This window comes from Balaenoptera ricei, chromosome 10, assembly GCF_028023285.1.
Source record: "Balaenoptera ricei isolate mBalRic1 chromosome 10, mBalRic1.hap2, whole genome shotgun sequence".
In the NCBI taxonomy this organism is placed as follows: Eukaryota; Metazoa; Chordata; class Mammalia; order Artiodactyla; family Balaenopteridae; genus Balaenoptera; species Balaenoptera ricei.
This window is the reverse complement of record NC_082648.1, coordinates 7,451,448-7,473,884: the sequence shown is the minus strand read 5'-3', so window position 1 is coordinate 7,473,884 and position 22,437 is coordinate 7,451,448. Positions and strand designations below refer to the sequence as shown.

The window sequence follows — 22,437 nt, the reverse complement described above, 5'->3', positions numbered from 1 at the left end:
AGAAGCTCAGTCATAAAAAACAGTACAAAGCCCAAATGCATATTCCTTATTATAATTCACATCATAATTCATAACATCCCAGTCCCGATATACAAATTATCTTTATCAGCATGCTGTAGAAACTACAAAGTATGTATTTGCCTATATAAAATTTTAAATTAAGAAAAAAAGTCGTAACGTTACCGAATCGAACTTGGATCCGCCGGCCTCCCTGCAAAGCCAATTTACTGACAAGGGGATGTGGTGAGGGAAAGTACCGCATTTACTACAGGGCACCAAGGAAGGAGAACAGGTAGCTCAACCTCAAAAGAACTGAACTCCCAGATGGCTTTCAGGGAATGGTTTTTAAAGGCGACATTTGGGGTGAGGGTTGCAGAGGGCATGACTTTTTTTCTGATTGGTTGGTGGTGAGGTAACAGGGTGGTGTTTCAGAAATCTTAATCATCAACCTTCTGGTTCCAACCAGTCTGGGGTCTAATGTCTACATGTTTGTGGTTGGCATGTACTCACCATCCTCCACCTGGGCTGGGGTCTTCTTTTCTGCAGAGCAATTCAAAGATACGCATCAGATTGTTATATATATCCCCTGAGAGGAACTAAGACTCTTTTATTGCTGCACTATTGTTTCTTGACTGCTTTTCCTTAGTTTCTGCATTCCCTCATCTCCCTAATTATTAACTGTTGGATTCTGCTCTTTGGAAGTCAGGGGAGGCCTAGGAGTCTAAAGCTTTTTTCTAACAAACAAGAAACCATGGGACACAGAGGGGCTTTTGTACCTAGGAGGACCTGCAGAGTCCGGCTTGGTTTCAATAAAGTCAAAAGACTGGGAAAAATACATATGAGAGAAATGGACGTTTCCTCTAATGTACAAATCTCTCTCACAAATTAATAGAGGAGAGAAGACAAACCAATAGAAAAAAAGGGCAAAGGATTGAAGGGGAGCAAAATTTGCCACCCTAAAACATCTCTTTGGCATGTGGATAATTTCAAGCTGAAAACAATCAAGGCCCAAAAGACTCAAGAAGAAAATTTGACCTTCCCCCCTTAGCTGCCTAAAGAATTTAGATAAAGGGCCAGTTCCCAGAATAGAGCTGTCACCAGAGATCTCTGCAGAGACTACGGGCTGAGTGTGGTGGGGAAACTCGGCAGGGCCTGGAGATCAGAGCCCACTCTGGGTCCCATTGCCTCTGCACAGCCCAGCAAACATCTGTTTGCCATTCACTTTTCCATTTCCTTGCGAATTGCCTTCCTCCCCTTTGAGGTCCCAAATCACTACCCACAGCCTCTTCTTTTGTCTTTAGCTGAAGATGGTATTTAAGGTCAGGGCTTCAGCCATTTGGGTGAGTTAGTTTTTCTGGGTCTCTCCCATGCATACATGTTATCAAACTTTCGTTTGATTTTCTCCTGTTATCTATATCATGTCACATCAATTCTTAGACCAGCCAGAAGAACTAGAAGGGTAGAGGGAAATTTCTTCCTCCCCAACAGGAAAACATAATTCCCAGTCAATGAATACCCACACACAAAATGCCAAATACCACAAATTAAAGAATTAGAAATTAAAGTACCATTGTTCATCTATCAGATTGTCAAAGATTTAAGAGATTGATCATACCCAGCAGTGTGACATTGTCATTTTTTTTTTAAGAAGTTTTTTTTAAGACTCTTATTTATTTATTTATTTTTGGCTGTGTGGGTCTTCATTGCTGTGCGTGGGCTTTCTCTACTTGCGTTGAGCGGGGGCTGCCCTTTGTTGCGGTGCGTGGGCTTCTCATTGTCATGGCTTCTCTTGTTGTGGAGCATGGGCTCTAGGCGCGCAGGCTTCAGTAGTTGTGGCACATGGGCTCAGTAGTTGTGGCTTGCGGGCTCTAGAGCACAGGCTCAGTAGTTGTGGCGCACGGGCTTAGTTGCTCTGCGGCATGTGGGATCTTCCCGGCCCAGGGCTCAAACCCGTGCCCCTTGCATTGGCAGGCAGATTCTTAACCACTGCACCACCAGGGAAGCCCGACACTGTGATTTATAATAAGAAATATATATTTGGTCTTCATCCTGTTCATGGCACAAAGCTCCCTTGGAATTTCCTAAATGTTGAGCACAATAAAAGTGTCTTTTGTTATGTTTATGAGGTGACTTTTGGAATCCCCCTAGGTAACATAAAGGTGAAGTCTGGCTGCCAGGAATATCAACATGTGACTAGAAGCCTGGAACTTTCAGTTCAGCCCCTGACCTTGGGGGAGAGAAGATGGAGAAAACTGAGTTCAATCACCGATGGCCAATCATGCCTATGTAATGATGCCTTCATAAAAACTCAAAAGGTGGGGTTTCTGAGAGCTTTCATATTGGTGAGACAGAAAGTAACCATATCCCTGGAGAGTAGCACACCCCAAACTCCACTGGGACAGAAGCTTCTGTGTTCAGGACCCTTCCAGGTCTTGCCATATGTATCTCTTCATCTGGCTGTTCATTTGTGTCCCTTTTTTTTTCTTTTGGCCACGCCATAGGGTATGTGGGATCTTAGTTCCTGGACCAGGGATGAAACCTGTGCCCCCTGCAGTGGAAGCGAGGATTCTTAACCACTGGACCACCAGGAAGTTCCAGCATTTGTATCCTTTAATATCCTTCATAATAAGCCAGTTATCTAGTAAGTCAACTGACTTCCTGAATACTGTGAGTTGCTCTAGCAAATTAATCAAACCCCACGAGTGGGTCAAGGGAACCTCCAATTTATACCCAGTTGGTCAGAAACACAGGTAACAACCTAGACTTTCAATTGGCATCCGAGGTGGGGGCAGTCTCGCGGGACTGAGTCCTTAACCAGCGGGATCTGACACAAGATAGTATCAGAATTGAGAATCAGAGAATTGCTTTATGCGTGGAAAACCCACACAGCTGGTGTCAAAAGTGAAGTAGCAAAGCAGGGTGAGAGTAAAGGAAAGACACACAGGACTGTGTTTTTTCATTATCCAGTGTTGGCAAGGATGTAGGAAAACTGGAATTTCACTTTTTTTTCTTGGATACATTCTTCTGGATCTCTTTATCCTCTTTCTCTAAACTAGATAATTACTTTCTGTTACCCTGGGATCTCCCTTCACTATCATCCTGGGAATTTTTTTTTCTCTTCTCTTCTGTGTTGAATTACTTGTGTCCTGAATTCCAAGCATTCTCTTTTTATGGTTTAGTCCCTCATTTTGATGTAGTGAATCCTCCAGTGGCTTCCTGAGAAAGCATGGGAAATGATTTTTTTGGATACTTTGCATTTTGAAAATGTCTTTATTCCCAACTTACTCTAGATAGCTTGGCCGACTGTAGAAGTCAGCTGAGAAACATTTTATCTTCAGAATTTTAAAAGCATGGGTCAAGCTTCTTCTAGATTTCAATGCTGATCTTGAGAAGTCTGACAATAATCTTTTTATCTTTTGCATCTTTTATCTTTTGCATATCTTTTATCTTTTTATCTTTCTTATCCCCCTACCTCACCCCCAAGCTGTTAGGATTCTCTTTTTAAACCTATGTGGAAATTTCACGTGGTTGATGTGCATTAGTGTAGGTCTTTTTTCATGTAGGAAGCTGGACACTAGGACTCTGCTCACCTTCAGTTTGTAAAATCACATTTTTTCGTTCTAAATTCTATGGAATTCAAACCAAGCAAATAAAGCAGAAAATCTACAAGATACTGAAAAAGCTAAAAGAGGTAAGTAGGGCCATTTTGAAGTTAGATTTTGAGAATGGAGTTAGATTTTTGATTGTGGTGGGTAATGAAACCGCGTGGGGCCCTGTGAGGCTCCCGGGCATGGAGCCTCTTTTTTTGGTCCCCGATTTCTTGTAGGCAAGACTCCAGCCTCCACGACCTATGCTGAGTTCCAAAGGGTGGATTCAAACTGTTGCTAATCAAGGGAGGAGCAGCCAGGAAACCACCTGAGGCCAGATGAAAGGGACCAGAGAAGCTCATCAAGATTAGGAGACCCGACCACCTGAGACCCTGCACACACCCTAATCTTGTCAGCCTCCCAGCCTTGGGTAATATTGTTATAAAACTTCTCACTACCCTCTCCAAGTTGGGACACATAGTTTTTCGAGGCAGGAGCCAGCTGCGTCCCTCTTTGCCTGGTAGAGTATTGAATAATAAAGCTATCCTTTTCTACTTCACCCCAAACTCTCTCTCCAAGATTTAATTTGGCACTGGTGTACAGAGAAGCTGAGCTTTCGGCATCAGTAACAAATTACTTTTTTTTTTTTTTTTTTTTTTTACTGTAGGACAGTTGTAATCCCAATTTTCCCATTATCTCAAGTGGCTATGTATCCCATTGCATTCAGTGGGACTTGACTTTTCTGGGGGCTGCAATTATCTTAGTTTCCCTCATCTGTTGATGGCAGAGGGATAACTGTCATAACTAGAGGGAACATAATTAGAATGTTTGTCTATTAAAGAAAGAAACTTTACTCCAGCCATGCTGATGGTTGGCTAATTTCCTGACTTGCGCAAAGCACGGACAATGAGTAAGGATTGCTTGATTCAGCCTAGTCCAGCTTCACCTGATTTTTGAAAGTCTGCTTGGGCAGAACTTCCACACCTATAATAGACCTGCCATCGGTCAAACATTTGCAGTTTTGTTAATACTTTAAATCTGTATCACTTCTGCAGGAAGTGGGTTTCCTTCCTAGGTTTTTCAGTTTCCTTACAGATGTTCTCCATTTCTCAAAGTGTGTTTCATGGAACTCTATTTTTACATGAGTTTCAAATATGCATCTTTTTAAAGTAGCTTTAGTTCTTAAGAAGTTGGGAAACTCTGCACAGAATCTCTTAAAGTTTCCTAATATGTATTTAAAAAATAAATGCCCATAAAGAATCTTTAAGAGAGTCTAGTCACCACAGAATGCAATTTAGCAATTGCAGGCTTAGAAAGTACTTTTGGGGAATTCCCTGGTGGTCCAGTGGTTTGGACTCCGCACTTCCACTGCAGGGGGCATGAGTGCAATTCCTGGTTGGGGAATTAAGATCCCGCACACCCTGTGCCAAAAGTAAAAGCATTTATTTGATGAAATATCAAACAAATATTCACCATGTGCTTTATGTCAGTGAATAACACTGTGATTACACTAATATTTCAGTTGCAAAAATAGAAGGACACCTCCATCTTCTGCAACCTCTGTGTTCAATCAGTCACCCTTCTTGGGGACTTTCCTGGTGGTGCAGTGGTTAAGAATCCACCTGCCAATGCAGGGGACACAGGTTCGAGCCCTGGCCTGGGAAGATCCTACATGCCGTGGAACAACTAAACCCGTGTGCCACAACTACTGAGCCTGCGCTCTAGAGCCCACAAGCCATAACTACTGAAGCCCACGTGCTGCAACTACTGAAGCCCGGGCGCCTAGAGCCTGTACTCTGCGATACGAGAAGCCACTGCAATGAGAAGCCCATGCTCTGCAACGAAGAGTAGCTCCCGCTCGATGCAACTAGAGAAGGCCGGCACGCAGCAACGAAGACTCAACGCAGCCAAAAAAATAAAAATAATTTAAAAAAAAAAGGCTTCCCTGGTGGCGCAGTGGTTAAGAATCCGCCTGCCAATGCAGGAAACAAGGGTTCGAGCCCTGGTCCGGGAAGATCCCACATGCCGCGGAGCAACTAAGCCCATGCACCACAACTACTGAGCCTGTGCTCTAGAGTCTGCAAGCCACAACTACTGAACCCACGTGCCACAACTACTGAAGCCCGTGCGCCTAGAGCCCATGCTCTGCAACAAGAGAAGCCACTGCAATGAGAAGGCTGTTCACCTCAACAAAGAGTAGCCCCCGCTCACAGCAACTAGAGAAAGCCCGCTCACAGCAACAAAGACCCAACACAACCAAAAATAAATAATTAAAAAAAAAAAAAAAAGAATTCCAACCCAGACCCTTTGCATCTGGAGTCTGCGCTCTTTATCACTTCACCATACTTTCTCTTTTGAGACCCCTTCACCTGGAAGGGCCATCCTTGTCCCTCTGATTTATCTAAAGATTACCTGTGGGTAACATGTGCCATGCTTTTGGCCACTCTGTCTATATTTGGGGGATTTCCCACCTCAAGAGTGGAAGGCAGGGACTTCCCTGGTGGCGCAGTGGTTAAGACTCCCCATTCCCAATGCAGGGGGCCCGGGGTTCGATCCCTCAACCCCTGGTCAGTGAACTAGATCCCACATGCATGCCACAACTAAGGAGCCGGTGAACCGCAACTAAGGAGCCCACCTGCCACAACTAAGGAGGCTGCCTGCCACAACTAAGAGCCGGTGCAACCAACTAAATAAATAAATATTAAAGAACCACTCTGCTAAGTCACTCCCAAATTCCTGATGCAGAAACTGTGAGATAATAAATGTGTCTTGAGTAAGCCACTAGGTTTTGGGGTGATTTGTTATACACCAATAGATAACTAATTCAATAGAGAGAAATGGAAGTTTCTGGCTTCAATCTTCCTTTTCCTTAAGCCATAATCATCCAGATTTTATAGATGTGTAAATTTTTTAAAATTTATTTTTATTTATTTATTTTTGGCTGCTTTGGGTCTTTGTTGCTGCGCATAGGCTTTTCTCTGGTTGCGGCGAGCGGTGTCTACACTTCGTTGTGGTGCGCGGACTTCTCACTGTGGTGGCTTCTCTCATTGCGGGGCACAGGCTCTAGGCGCGCAGGCTTCAGTAGTTGTGGCACACGGGCTCAGTAGTTGTGGCTCACAGGCTCTAGAGCACAGGCTCAGTAGTTGTGGCGCACGGGCCTAGTTGCTCCGCGGCATGTGGGACCTTCCCGGACCAGGGCTCGAACCAGTGTCCCTTGAATTGGCAGATGGATTCTTAACCACTGCACCACAGGGAAGCCCTAGATGTGTAAATTTAAGGCTCAGACAAGTTAATATACTCATTCACGTTTACAGCGTTTAAATGACAGTGCTATGAACATTTTGGGGTTTTCTGACATACAGACAGTGTTCTTTGTACTCTCTCATGTTACCTTTAATACCTACAAATAATTTATTTTTTGATAATTGACTGCTATAGACGACAGGTCCTCTATTAGCCACTAACCTAGGCACTGTTGATATAAAGGTGGATGAGGCAAATTAAGTGGATTCAGTATGAAGCAGAACTGGGAGATGATAGAATAGTACAGGGATCATTTTGATGAGAGTTGTGGATGTGAGAAGGCTCAGAAGAACAGAAAGTAAAAGCATCAGAAGTATTTAGGCAAGAGAGGAGTTTCAATATTGAGAAAATGTATATCTACCTCCGAGATTAGTCAAGGGTCAAACCAGATTTATCTTTCTTCTAGAAATATAGTGATCATAGGCATATAATTATTTAATGTTGTCTATTTATTTCAAATTTTAGGTCCTTCCTATATTGTCCCATAATTTTATCATGTAGTTCTTACGTTGCTTATCATTCACATTTTTATGACTTATTCATACCAACTTCCCAAATCATAAATTTTTTTTTTTTTAAACATCTTTATTGAAGTATAATTGCCTTACAATAGTGTGTTAGCTTCTGCTTTATAACAAGGTGAATCAGTTATACATATACAATATGTTCCCATTTCTCTTCCCTCTTGCATCTCCCTCCCTCCCACCCTCCCCATCCCACCCCTCTAGGTGGTCACAAAGCACCAAGCTGATCTCCCTGTGCTATGCGGCTGCTTCCCACTAGCTATCTATTTTACATTTGGTAGTGTATATATGTCCATGACACTCTCTTACCCTGTCACATCTCACCCCACCCCCTCCCCATATCCTCAAGTCCATTCTCTAGTAGGTCTGTGTCTTTATTCCCGTCTTGCCACTAGGTTCTTCATGGCCTTTTTTTTTTTTTTTTTCCTTAGATTCCGTATATATGTGTTAGCATACTGTATTTGTTTTTCTCTTTCTGACTTACTTCACTCTGTATGACAGACTCTAACTCCATCCACCTCATTACAAATACCTCCATTTCATTTCTTTTTATGGCTGAGTAATATTCCATTGTATATATGTGCCACATCTTCTTTATCCATTCGTCTGTCGATGGACATTTAGGTTGCTTCCAGGTCCTGGCTATTGTAAATAGAGCTGCAATGAACATTGTGGTACATGACACTTTTTGACCTATGGTTTTCTCAGGGTATATGCCCAGTAGTGGGATTGCTGGGTCGTATGGTAGTTCTATTTGTAGTTTTTTAAGGAACCTCCATACTGTTCTCCATAGTGGCTGTATCAATTTACATTCCCACCAACAGTGCAAGAGTGTTCCCTTTCCTCCACACCCTCTCCAGCATTTATTGTTTCTAGATTTTTTGATGATGGCCATTCTGACCGGTGTGAGATGATATCTCATTGTAGTTTTGATTTGCATTTCTCTAATGATTAATGATGTTGAGCATTCTTTCATGTGTCTGTAGGCCATCTGTATATCTTCTTTGGAGAAATGTCTATTTAGGTCTTCTGCCCATTTTTGGATTGGGTTGTTCGTTTTTTTGTTATTGAGCTGCATGAGCTGCTTGTAAATCTTGGAGATTAATCCTTTGTCAGTTGCTTCATTTGCAAATATTTTCTCCCATTCTAAGGGTTGTCTTTTGGTCTTGTTTATGGTTTCCTTTGCTGTGCAAAAGCTTTTAAGTTTCATTAGGTCCCATTTGTTTATTTGTGTTCTTATTTCCATTTCTCTGGGAGCTGGGTCAAAAAGAATCTTGCTGTGATGTATGTCATAGAGTGTTCTGCCTATGTTTTCCTCTAAGAGTTTGATAGTGTCTGGCCTTACACTTAGGTCTTTAATCCATTTGGAGTTTATTTTTGTGCATGGTGTCAGGGAGTGTTCTAATTTCATACTTTTACATGTACCTGTCCAATTTTCCCAGCACCACTTATTGAAGAGGGTGTCTTTTCTCCACTGTATATGCTTGCCTCCTTTATCAAAGATAAGGTGACCATATGTGTGTGGGTTTATCTCTGGGCTTTCTATCCCGTTCCATTGATCTATATTTCTGTTTTTGTGCCAGTACCAAACTGTCTTGATTACTGAAGCTTTGTAGTATAGTCTGAAGTCAGGGAGCCTGATTCCCCCAGCTCCATTTTTCGTTCTCAAGATTGCTTTGGCTATTCGGGGTCTCCAAATCATAAATTTAATAGTCAAATTAGTAAAAACTTTTAAAGCAAGAATAAAATGACAAAAGGTAAGGGATTGGGGTGCCGAGCTTGGAGGAATACATTCCATATGAGACAAAGCAACAGATGTAGTATATGAAACTTGGCTCTCAGCCTCCTGAGAACTAAAACAAAGGAGTCTTCACATAGCACAGGGAGATTGGCTTGATGCTCTGTGACCACCTAGAGGGGTGGGATAGGGAAGGTGGGAGGGAGACGCAAGAGGGAGGAGATATGGGGATATATGTATATGTATAGCTGATTCACTTTGTTATACAGCAGAAACTAACACACCATTGTAAAGCAATTGTGCTCCAATAAAGATGTAAAAAAAAAAAAATTAATGGTTTGTGGGACTTCCCTGGTGGTCCAGTGGTTAAGACTCCGCGCTTCCAATGCAGGGGGCGCGGGTCGGGGAACAAAGACTTCACAAGCCACATGGCCAAAAAAAAAAAAAGTAATGGTTTGCACTATTCTTTCTGTATAATAAAAGAAAATACATGTGAGAAACTGCATCCTGTCTTTGAAGGGTTTTTTTCCTAATATCCATTTTTTATAAGAATGAGTAAATGGTATCTTTCACAACAGTTGTTTTTATTTCTTTTCTTTTTTCTTTTTTGGCCTTGCAGCAAGGCCCCCAGCAGCACAAAGCAGAGAGTCCATGGGGTCCTAACCACTGGACCACCAGGGAATTCCCATCACAGCAGTTTTTAAATATGCATAGACAGTCTTCAAACAGACATCTAATAAGGTGCCAGCCCCTACTTATGCCCCCCAGAGAAGACTGCCTTATCCGCATGCCAACCCAGGAAGGCAAGCCAGGCAAATGACTGACCAGCCTTAGGCCATTATGAAAAGCGATCATGTTTTGGTTACCAGCATATCCTGAATACCAAGGAAAGGAAAAAAAAAAAAAAAGCACACTGCCTTTCAGTTTCATTTCTGCCGTGGTATTGCCTATCTGACCCTGGCCATAAGGTTTCTGTTCCCTAGTTTCCTCCTTGTACAGACACGTCATGTGTTGACCAAACCCCATTTCCTCTTCTTCCAGGGCACATGGCTAGACTGTGTTTTGTAGCCTCCCTTAAAGCTGGGTGGGGTCACTGGTCTGATTTTGGCTTAGAGGAGTCAGCTCAGAAGTGACGTTTGCCATTTCCAGTCCTTGATTCTAAAAAAAAACCCTTTCACACTGCTTTAATGCTTTCCTTCTCTGTGTGCCTCTGTCTCTCTCTCTCTCTCCTGTGGGCCTGCTGAGTGTAGAGAATTCAGCAGAGGACTCCAAGGCCATAGGAGATGGCGGAGTCACCAGATGGTAGAAAATGAGGTCCCTGAGTAACTGCAGGGAACAAAAACATTCCACCCAAATGGCATTAGCCTTGCAACGGGAGTGAGAAATAACTCTTTTCTGTATTTAGATGCTACTTTGTCCTTTGTTTCCCTTTAGCGTCTTCTGAGAAATTGGCTCCATGTAATTATTTGTCCTGAAGTCACAGCAAATGTCCCTACAGGTCAAATCCATAGACGGCCTCCGATGGTTCTCATCTCCTGGGATTCAAGTCCTTGTGTGGTTCCCCCCACCCAGCATTGAATTGTAGCTGGCCAGTGTGACCCAAGAACACTGCAGAAGAAATAGTGTACGATTCCAAGACATGGCAATTTCTGCCCTGGTCTGTCTTAGGCCACTTGCCCTGCAGGAAGCCAGCCACAGAGTCATGAGGACTTTTAAGCAGCCCTGTGCAGAGGCCTACATGATGAAAAACTGAGACTTCCCACTATCCACGGGTGCCCACTCGCAGCCACGTGTGTGTGCCACCTGGGAAGCACATTCTGTAGCCTCTGTCAAGGCTGGAGATGACTGCAATCCTGGCTGACAGCTTGGCAGCAACCTCCTAAGATATCCTGAGACACCAACACACTAAGTGACTCCTGAATTCCTGACCCAGAGAAACTGTGACATAGTAAATATTTATTGTTGTTTTAAGCCTGCAAAGTAGTGGGGTAATTTGTGATACAGCAGTAGACAACACTATCCGTGATACTGTTATTTGTGAAAATTTCTATACTCTTTTGTTTTAATCTCTTTTCCCCCCCAGTATTATTGAACATAATTGAGACATAACATTGTGTAAGTTTTTTTTTTATTAATTAATTTATTTGTTTTTATTTTGGGCTGTGTTGGGTCTTCGCTGCAATGCGTGGGCTTCTCATCATCATGGCTTCTCTTGTTGCAGAGCACGGGCTCTAGGCGCGTGGGCTTCAGTAGTTGTGGCCCACGGGCTTAGTTGCTCCGCAGCATGTGGAATCTTCCCAGACCAGGGATTGAACCTGTATCCCCTGCATTGGCAGGCGGATTCTTAACCACTGCGCCATCAGGGAAGCCCAACTAAGTTAAGGTGTACAACGTAATGATTTGATATATGTATATATTGCAGAATGATTATTACAATAAGGTGAGTTAACACGTTCATCACCGCACAGACTTACACCTCTTTGTGTGTGGTAAGAACATTTAAGGACTACTCTTAGAAAATTTCAATTGTACAGTTATAAACTATAATCATCATGCTGTACCTTAAATCCCCAGAATTTGTTCATCTTAAAACTGCAAGTTTGTCCGGGAATTCCCTGGCGGTCCAGTGGTTAGGACTCTGCGCTCTCACTGCCGAGGGAGGGCCGGGTTTAATCCTTAGTCAGAGAACTAAGATCCCACCTGGCAACCACTAATCTTGTCTCTTTCCATGAGGTCAGTTGTTTTTTGTTTTTTTTTTTTTAAGAGTCCACATATTAGTGAGATCATATAGTATTTCTGTCTCTGACTTATTTCAAATAGCAAAATGCCTTCAAGTTTCTTCTATGTTGTTGCAAAGGGCAGGATTTTCTTCTTTTTTATGGCTATATAATATTCCATTGTGTGTGTATATATGTATATATACCACATCTTCTTTATCCATTCATCTGTTGGTGGATACTTAGATTGTTTTCATGTCTTGGCTATTGTAAATAATGCTACAATGAACACAGAAGTGCAGATATTTCTTTGAGAAAATGATTTCATTTCCTTCAGATACATAAGGATTGCTGTGGCTGTTCAGGGTCTTCTGTTGTTCCATATGAAATTCAGGATTTTTCTTTCATTTCTGTAAAAAATGCCATTGGAATCTTGATAGGGACTGCATTGAATTTATAGATGGCTTTGTATAGTAGGGACATTTTAACAGTATTAATTCTTCCATCCATGACCATGGGATGTCTTTCCATTTATTTGTGTCTTCTTCAATCTCTCTTGTAGATTTCAGTGTACAGATCTTTCACCTCCTCGGTTAAATTAATTCCTAAGTACTTTATCATTTTTCATGCTACTATAAATGGGATTTTTTTAAAAATTTCTTTTCCAGATAACATGTTGTTAGTGTATAGAAATGCAAACTTAAAATTTCTCGATTCTAATGGTACTCACTCTTTAGTGGGCCATCAGTTCCTGTTCATGAAACAGTATATACACAAGAAATCATTCTATTCATCTCCAAGTCACAGGAAGTTGTATCAGCCCTGTACCCAAAAGGATATGGGGTGGAATCATTTGGTAATGGCAATTTTGAGGAATAAGTCTGAACCAGGTCAGCTGATTCTGACATCTTCTTGAAATCTTTAAACAGGGAGGGAGACCCTGAAATAAAAAAGAAGTTAGGATAATATTTCATAAACATTTCAAAACATCATTTGAAAGACCACTGAACTACTTGCAAGAGAATACAAATGGGACACCTACATTCCTTCAATAAGATGACACACACCAATAAGGGAAAGAAGAATATGTGCAGTTCGTTGTAACAAGTATGTGCTGTAACAACAACAGTAATGATGATGATGAAATCTAACTACTATGGAGTCCACATACATCTTAGACCAGCTTATCCGTTCCTTTCTCCCACTTATTTCCCACAAAGAGATTGTCTTGTTCTCACATTTTTAAAGATGTCAGGTAAATAACTAAATGTCAATATAAATGGCAAAGTGATGGTGAGAAGAGTATGTGTCAACATAATCAGGAGAGAAGTTTGAAGATGGATGCTTCTTTTTGCAGCAGAATCTTTTTCCCTTATAGTAACTTACTAGAATTATGCAGTGGAGTTCCAGTGCATACAGCCTCATCCACAGAGGGGGGTATCTTGGCCAGTGAGCTTCTTTCCCAGGTGGGTAGTTGACAAAATTCCTCCAGCAGTAATCATACTCTAAGGAAACACAAATCTTGGTTCACTCAACACATACAACAGAAAGTTAAAGAGAGCCCAACTTGGGACTTCCCTGGTGGCGAAGTGGTTGAGAATCCACCTGCCAATGCAGGGGACACAGGTTCAAGCCCTGATCCAGGAAGATCCCACATGCCGCAGAGCAACTAAGCCCGTGTGCCACAACTACTGAAGCCTGGGCTGCAGAGCCTGAGCTCTGCAACAAGAGAAGCCACCACAATAAGCCCACGCACCACAACAAAGAGTAGCCCCGCTCGCCGCAACTAGAGAAAGCCCGTGTGCAGCAACGAAGACCCAACAACAAAGACCCAATGCAGCCAAAAATAAATAAATAGTAAATAAATTAAAAAAAAAATAAAAGAGAGCCCAACTTAAAAATAATAAAAATTACAATAATTATTATTATTAAATAATAATACTATGGGGCTTCCCTGGTGGCGCCGTGGTTAAGAATCCGCCTGCCAATGCAGGAGACATGGGTTCAAGCCCTGGTCTGGGAAGATCCCACATGTCGCGGAGCAACGAAGCCCGTGCACCACAACTACTGAGCCTGCGCTCTAGAGCCCGTGAGCCACAACTACTGAGCCGGCGCGCCTAGAGCCCGTGCTCCGCAACAAGAGAAGCCACCACAATAAGAAGCCCGTGCACCGCAACGAAGAGTAGCCCCCACTCTCCGCAACTAGAGTAAGCCCGCACACAGCAGCGAGGACCCACCACAGCCAAAAATTAATTAATTAATTAATTAATTTTTTTTAAAAGTACCATATATAAAATCCCTCTGGCCTATTTACTGCTGGAGAAGGGCTAGACTCTTCCAGAATCCCTTAAAGGAACTCAGCAGTTCATTTGAAGATGGCACAGAGGCCATAGTGACAGGAGTGGGGAAAGGAGTCATATCTTTGATGCTTTCCTTGCTATGAATTTCAGACCTGGTCCTTTCTCCTGTTATCTTGGACTTTTACTTCTGAGACTTCTGGTCTGGGGTAATCAGTCTCCTGGCCTAGAAACATACCACCACCACCACAGTCTCTAATAAAGACTTAAGATTCCTGGTTTATTGTTTTCACCTGGGGGTCCCATAATCTGGATAGTCACACCACTGTGAATCAGGTCTCTGAGTCCTTGCCGGTTTTGCGGATCCATGTGCTGGAAAAGCCGTGCTATGTAAATAACCAGGGTCACTCTAGGATGTTGATTCAAAAATTCCCGAATAGCCTTGGAGCATTCCCAGCAGGGACTCCAGGACAAGAACCAGGTGATGCAGCAGCTGACGGATGGGGGAAAATGTCTTTCTGAAATAAGTTTTTCTATAAAATTGCATTCAACATGCTTGGTGGTGTTCTTGCCCGAGTGTCGCCAGACCTTCTGCCTCTTGCCCCACTTGATTTCATAGAGCAGACAGGCCTCTTTACAGAGTTCTCGGGGGTCAAAGGAGACTTCAAATTCCCAGGGTTCAATTCTTCTCCTGAAATATAAAAAAGCACCCCTGTGTTGTTATGTCATCATTTGAGGGACCCTAGAAATAATTTCATCTTCTCCTTCTGGATCAGGCAGATCTAAAACATGACATCTCAGGGACTTCCCTTGTGGTCCAGTAGGTAAGACTCCTTGCTCCCAATGTAGGGGCCGGGGTTTGATCCCTGGTCAGGGAACTAGATCCCGCATGCATGCCGAAACTAAGAGCCCGCATGCCCCAACTAAAGATCCCGCGTGCCGCAAATAAGACCCTTCACAGCCTAAATAAATAAATAAATATTTAAAACATGACATCTCAGGAAACTTTTTTTTTTTTCTATTCTGTATCTCAAAGTTATCTGGGGAGATCCGTTTGGATTATTAGAGTTTCTCTCACAAACATAGTGAAGAGATTTTTTCCCAACTCATGTTATTTGGTTACCACTCTCTCTACCATTGCTTGGTGGTCTTGAATTCAGGTATAAGTGTGTCCTTGTTCCTCTTTTAAACTTTTCTCATTATATTCTAATCTTATTTTATTTTATTTTATTTCTTTTACTTTACTTATTTTTGGCCATGCTGTGAGGCTTGCAGGATCTTATTTCCCCAGCTAGGGATTGAACCCAGGCCCTCGGCAGTGAAAGCGCCGAGTCCAAACCACTGGACCACCAGGGAATTCCCTCTAATCTTTCTATCTCACACTTAGAGGTGACCTGTCCCACTCATTAATCTTCATTATTCCTCAGTGGACTCTAGCTAGATTTTTTTCAGGTGTGGAAGCCTCAAATTGCCAAGAGGATTCTATGACCAACTCTGATAAGAGACTAATTTAGCCTCAGGATTCTTCCACATTCAATTCTGTATACTATTTCCTCATAAGAAAGAAATTCAAATTTCTCTCAAGGGCATCTTTAGATACCCACCCTCATGGCGGGTCAAAGCTGTGACTCAGAATTATGCTGAGGACTCTTCTTTGCAATATGGTTGAGTCATAAGTTTATTACATCCTCATATTTTCCACTCATTCCTAAAGAATCACTTTGTTTATTATGTAAATCAATCCTTCCAACCATCATGAGATAATATGTTCCCTGACAAAAGTCTCCCTGTTATAAAAATAGGTCTAGGCGCCAGGGAGGCAAGACCCAGCCTCCCCAGATGCCTTTACTTGTTTTTGGTTTTTCTTGAAAACTGTGCAAAATGTTCATTTATTATGTCCATCATTCTACAAACATTTATTGAGAATCTAGTATATGCTCTGCTATGTGTTCTAGAACCTGGGGATACAGCCATGAACAAAATAAAACCAATCTCTGCTCTCCTGGAGCTTCAAAAAAAAAAAATAGGTGTAGGGAATTCCCTGGTGGTCCAGTAGTTAGGACTCCGCGCTTCCACTGCTGGGGAGCTGGGTTCAATCTCTGGTCGGGGGACTTAGATCTCTGAAACACAGGTGGTGTGGCCAAAAAAAAAAAAAAAAATGTCTAGAAAATGGCATAGAGTATAGAATAAGAAGATGAAATCAAAGTGACAAATGAGTTCACTGGACTTTTCACTATTGCCTATGAAAACCTGTGATTTAAAGAGAGAAAAACAATAGTAAGACGATAACAGAACAAAGCTGGAAGGTAATTTTTTTCAACAGAAACCAAAAGCCATAGGAGCAAAGATATAGAAAGCAATAATAATCATAGAGAATAGAGTTAGAAAAGGCAAAAGAAAGAATGGGAGCATGGAATAAGTAAGGAACAATAAGGAAAGCTATAGTCTTCCAGCTCTTAAATATCCATCTATTCTTGGTTGAATTAAATGTACACTATGATAGTATAATTCTTACCTCAAGGTAGCATCTCCAGCTGAAGGACCTGTTGACCAACAGATGATCATGTCAGATAACACCCATATACGAATTGAATTACTAAGAAAAAATGCTCTATTCTTCAAACCCACAAACCGTATCAGAAAATGCAGTTAAAAGATTTTCTCCTGGGACTTCCCTGGCGGTCCCGTGGTTAAGACTCCCCACTTGTTTCCACTGCAGGGGGTGAGGGTTGGATCCCTGGTTGGGGAACTAAGATCCCTCAAGCTACGTGGGCAAAAAAAAAAAAAAATCTCTCCTGCATTAATTGGATTGGACAAGGTCATTGCATCAAGAAAAGCAAGATTTTTAAGGGCTCTACTGAAATTTATTTGCCCAATATCAAACCAGGTAATCCTCTTTAAGGCTCCAAAAAGAAAGGGGGAAAGTCACCCTTCAGAGGATCTTAGGTGTAAATTATGTGCCCCCATAGAATCCTGTACTTCCTTCCTCATAGCAATGATCATGTTGTATTATGATTGCTTAATTACATGCCTATAGTAACACATGTGTAAATTATGTGAGATATGGATTATACATATCTTGTTTCAGACCCTATCACACTGCCTGAAACATGTTGGTTAGCAATAGATACCTATTGAACAAATGAATGAAATTCATCACTATCCACTACAGATTATTAACAGTACTCTGCAGAGGAACTGGATCTCTCATACGTTGCTGGTGGGAATACAAATTGGCATAGCCACTCTGGGAAACAGTTTGCAGCTTCTTAGAAAAAAATCTAAAAATGCAACTACCATGCAAGCCAGCAATTGCCCTGCTGGGCACATGTCTCAGAGATAGGAAAACTTAGGTTCACACAAAAGCCTGTACACAAATGTTCATAGCAGCTTTATTTGTAATATCAAAAACTGGAATGAGCTCAGATGTCCATGAAGTTTGAGACACTGAGTATAAGGTTCCCACCTGATACCCCTTCTTGGTGGGTCAAAGAGAGACACAAAATTCACTGCTCCCTCTGAGGGTAAAGTGGCTGCCCTGTCTCCCAGCCAAACCTTACCTCTGAGGAGCAATTTTTGAACCACAAGACCTTCAAAACAGAAGATGCCAAGGCTGTGTGTGTGTGTGTGTGTGTGTGTGTGTGGTGAGGGGTCCAGATTGTGTCACTGAAGCATAACAATTATTTTGGTCTGAAGACATTTGAAAATAAACTCCCCTCCACGCCCCCCAACCCCACAATCCCTTATTTTCCTACAGGCAGAGCCTCCCAAAAGAACTCAAAAGAAATCAATTGTCATAAATCCTGTCCTTTGGGGCAACCAGGGGAGATTGACTCTTACCAATTGAGACACCCACGCAGACATTATCACGAACTAGTCTGTCTCCATCTATTCTCCTAACGGCCCGTCTATCTTTCCTAAAAGTCATTTGTTTTCCCATTAGTGTTCTTCTCCCTCTCCACTTCTTCTATTAAGATGGTATATAAGCCATTTTAATTCTAACCGAAGTCCTTGAGTCACATTTTTGTGAATTCCTCTGTGTAATTTTGTCTTCTTTTTTGCTAATCTGTCTTTTGTCGGTTTAATTTGCAGTGCCCCCTCCCAGAACAAAATCTAAGAGGGTAGAGGAAAAGATTTTCTTCCTAAACAGTGTGTGTGTGTGTGTGTGTGTGATGTCTATTTGTGCATTTGTACTAAATGGAGAGAGACTGTGTATGGCACACTTTCCTGTAGGTGGAAAATGGTTCTAGCTGGGGTGTGAGACCAAAAAGATAAATCAGCAAGATATATAGGAAAGAGGACAGAGTCAGTAAATACTATCCTAAGTGTAACATGAAGAATAAACCTCTCATCCTTAGAAGAATATGCAGGGAATCTGACATGAGATGGAGGAGAAAGGGGATGGCTAACACCTTGGAATGGGCACTTCTCAGACCTTACTTCAGATTGGGGCCTTTGGGACTTCCCTGGCGGTCCAGTGGTTAAGACTTCGCCTTTCAATGCAGGGGGTGAGAATTCTTTCCCTGGTCAGGGAGCTAAGATCCCACATGCCTTGCGGCCAAAAAAAACAAAAGGTAAAACAGAAGCAACATTGTAACAAATTCAATAAAGACTTTAGAAATTGTCCCCATCAAGGGACTTCCCTGGTGGTGCAGTGGTCAAGAATCAACCTGCCAAGGCAGGGGACACAGGTTTGAGCCCTGGTCCAGGAAGATCCCACATGCCGCCTAGCAACTAAGCCCGTGCGCCACAACTACTGAGCCTGCACTCTAGAGCCCGCGAGCCACAACTACTGAAGCCCGCACGCCTAAAGCCCATGCTCCTCAACAAGAGAAGCCACCGCAATGAGAAGCCCGCACACCGCAATGAAGAGTAGCCCCCCCTCGCCGCAACTAGAGAAAGCCCGCGTGCAGCAACGAAGACCCAACACAGTCAAAAATAAATAAGTAAATAAACAAAACAAAACGAAAACAAAAAAACCCCCAAATTGGGGCATTTGAACCAGCTGGTCTACTCAGCGGGGGCCTTGTAGAAACAGAGGCCATACCTATATGAGGAGGTGAACCAGCAGTGAGAACTTCAGAAAGAGAGATTGAGATACATTCTCAGTATCTACACATGTGGTGCCAGGCAAGAACACTAGCTACATGACTTGGGGTGGTTTGAGGGATAAAACATACCACCTTCAAGGGAAATTACCCAGATATGTCAATTAAATAAAGTCTTTACGCTTTTCCCCAAAATACCAGTCACAAGAGAATTTTAACAGAGGGAAAATATAATGGAGAAAAAATATTGATTCTTGAAACCTGACTGACACCTGCATTTTGTCTTATCACATGATGCCCACACTCTTGCAACAGTCTTTTCACTGGCCTCCTTTCTTCCTGTCTTTTCTGCTTTCAGTCAAGAAGGCATCAGAATGAGAAGCCTGTGCACTGCAACGAAGACCCAATGCAGCCAAAAATAACTAAATAAATAAATTTGTTAAAAACAAACAAACAAATTTGCTTTCTAATCTCACTGCAGATTGTTTCCAAAAACTCTTCTCTATCTTAACCAATTTATTCTTTATATTCCACACACAATCTTTGTAAATTATCTTAAACTCTCAGTGTCAATCAACCTGGAATCTCCTCCTCTTTGCCAATTCAAATTCTGCTCTTTCAGGATCCAGTTCAAATCCCACCTCATCTGAAAATCATTACCTTCCACAACCTGAAGTGTTTTTCCTCTCCCACGAATTTTTCTAACATTAAGTAACGGAACCTTAACTTATCCATTAACTTGCCCTTGTGCTATCACTTCTGCTGTTATTTTAAACTTTTATTTAACAGTTGTATTTTTTTTACTTAATTTTTTATTATGGTGAAACAAGCATTGCTTTAGTGCCATCTGATCAAAATCATTTTTGGATGTGAACAGTTGGCATTAATAATAACAACAACAATAATAATAAATCCTGTTTAAGAATATTAATATATTAATAAATAGGAAAGTTGGAAAATGTCCAAGGATACAAACAGAAGCAGGACACATATACACACACACACACACACACACACGCAAGCACACACACAGAGTTTTTACATCTTTCAAGAATATGTAGCTTTCAGGCCCCCGTCCATTTTACCTCTGTCAGAAGCCATGCTGCACTGCCATTGGACTTTTTCCTCTGGAGCTATATATTGTGCTAATTGCTGCTGCCAGCAACCTGCCCGAACATTGTTTCTGCAGGTGTGACCACTGCCACCTGTTTGGGCAGAGGATGACTCATTCCTGAGTCTCAGGCAGATACTGGGTATCTAGACTGCACAGACAGCAGACGAAGAGGGAAGTTGCTGGGGGTTGATAAGAAAGCCTATGATGCAGATAATTAATTCTGTAGCATAATTCATTGAGAACATCCAAATTTCAAAGTTCTTGCGTCATAACTCAGAATGCAGGAACACTTCCCTTTAAAGTTAAAGCAAGACTGACCCATCATTCTTTATTGGAAAAAAGAGAGGAAGAAGAAAGGGAAGAGAGAACTGGCCTGTTTCCGTGACTTGAATGTTTTCATTGTTACCTGGTGAAGACAGTGAGGCCTTGCCCTTTAGCTATTATTCATTTATTTCTAACTTCCCCTTACTTTGCTCTTTGCCCTAGATTCTGCTGGAAAGGGGAAGAGCACAATTAGAAGCAAAAGCAAAAGGACTTTGGTCTCTGAGTCAGGTAATTAGTGTACAAGTTTCGGGTGATTTCTCTTGCTTCTCGGAAGCTAAGGTAAAGGTTAAGCCCAGTCCACTTCCGCTTTTTTTCTTCCTTGAGAAAATGAATACTATCCTCCCTATTGCCATTGTCTCCTGTTGCCTGAACCCTGAGTCAATCTCCTCCGGGTTTGAGCACACACACTCCCAGAACTGAGGTCGCTCTCAAGACCTAAGCCTCCCTCTAGGGTCTCAAATCTAGAGCCCCTGAACTCTGTGTCTCAAATTCAACGAACCCTACACCTGATCCCTAAATATAAGACTTTCCTTCATCATGAAATCAAGCTGGAGCCTGGACAAGATGAGGCAGTTGTTTGGAGTGGCAGGTGATACTGTTGAAGAAGGGGCAGAAGTGCCTCATCATAAGTAAAGGTCCTTCAGGGACTTCCCTAGTGGCATAGTGGTTAAGAATCTGCCTGCCGATGCAGGGGACATGGGTTCGATCCCTGGTCCAGGAAGATCTCACATGCCGCGGAGCAACTAAGCCTGTGCGCCACAACTGCTGCGCTACAGCTACTGAAGCCCGCATGCCTAGAGCCCGTGCTCCGCAACAAGAGAAGCCACCGCAATGAGAAGCCCGCGCACCGCAACGAAGAGTAGCCTCTGCTCACTGCAACTAGAGAAAGTCTGCACAGCAACGAAGACCCAACGCAGCCAAAAATAAATAGATAAATTTATTAAAAAAAAAAAAAAGTCCTTCAGAAGGCAAGTGTTTCAGTGAGGCATGTGTGGTGGGTAGGATAACGGCCCCCCACAGGTGTCCACCTTCTAATCCCTGGAACCTATAAATATGTTACCTTACAATAGCATAATGGACTGTGCAGTTGTGATAAATGTGATTAAGTTAAGAATCTTGAGGTGAGAAGATTATCCTGGATCATCTGGCTGGTCTCAATCTAGTCTCAAAGACCCTTATAAAAGGGAGGCAGAGTCAAAGTCAGAAAAGGACATGTGAAAAAGATGTGTCAGGGGTGAGGAGAAAAAAAAAAAAGAGAAGATGTGTGATGTGGTATTGGTTGAAGAGGGCCATGAGTCGAGGAATGAGGACAGCCTCTAAAAGCTGGACAAGGCAAGGAAATGATTCTTCCCTAGAGTCTCCTAGAAGAATGCTGCCCTTTTGACACCTTGATTTTAGCCCAGTGATACCCTATTTTGTGCTTCTGATTTCCAGAGCTGTGAGATAGATAAGTTACATGGTTTTACACCACTAAGTCTGTGGTCATTTGTTACAGTAGCAATAGGAAACTAATACAGCAAGACAGACTCTGGAGAGGCACATATGTAATAGGTAAGGCGGTATATAATTTGAGTTAGTTTCTACTAGAACTCCTACTGAATGCTTGATCCATCTTCTGTATTATTTTAGGAAATTCAGAACTCACACATGTGATAGACTGTCATGCATTCATCATGTGTAAGAGAGGTCGAAGATAATCAACTATAAAATGTAACTATTCAGTTTAGATCAGTGTCCTGTTCCTGTTATGCATTTTTTAAAATGCATACATATACCTTTGTATCC

General features: G+C 42.2%; 1 protein-coding gene across 1 annotated transcript; it reads right to left on the bottom strand.

The window, feature by feature from the left end:
* Positions 1–11,304: 11,304 nt before the first annotated feature.
* On the bottom strand, positions 11,305–20,450 carry APOBEC1 (apolipoprotein B mRNA editing enzyme catalytic subunit 1). The gene is made up of 5 exons (XM_059934455.1): positions 20,300–20,450; positions 16,682–16,709; positions 14,460–14,857; positions 13,256–13,374; positions 11,305–12,809 (listed from the first exon to the last, which is right to left on the bottom strand). Exons 1-5 carry the CDS (start codon positions 20,313–20,315, stop codon positions 12,660–12,662), a joined length of 711 nt encoding a protein of 236 aa, XP_059790438.1. The 5' UTR covers positions 20,316–20,450; the 3' UTR covers positions 11,305–12,659.
* Positions 20,451–22,437: the final 1,987 nt, after the last annotated feature.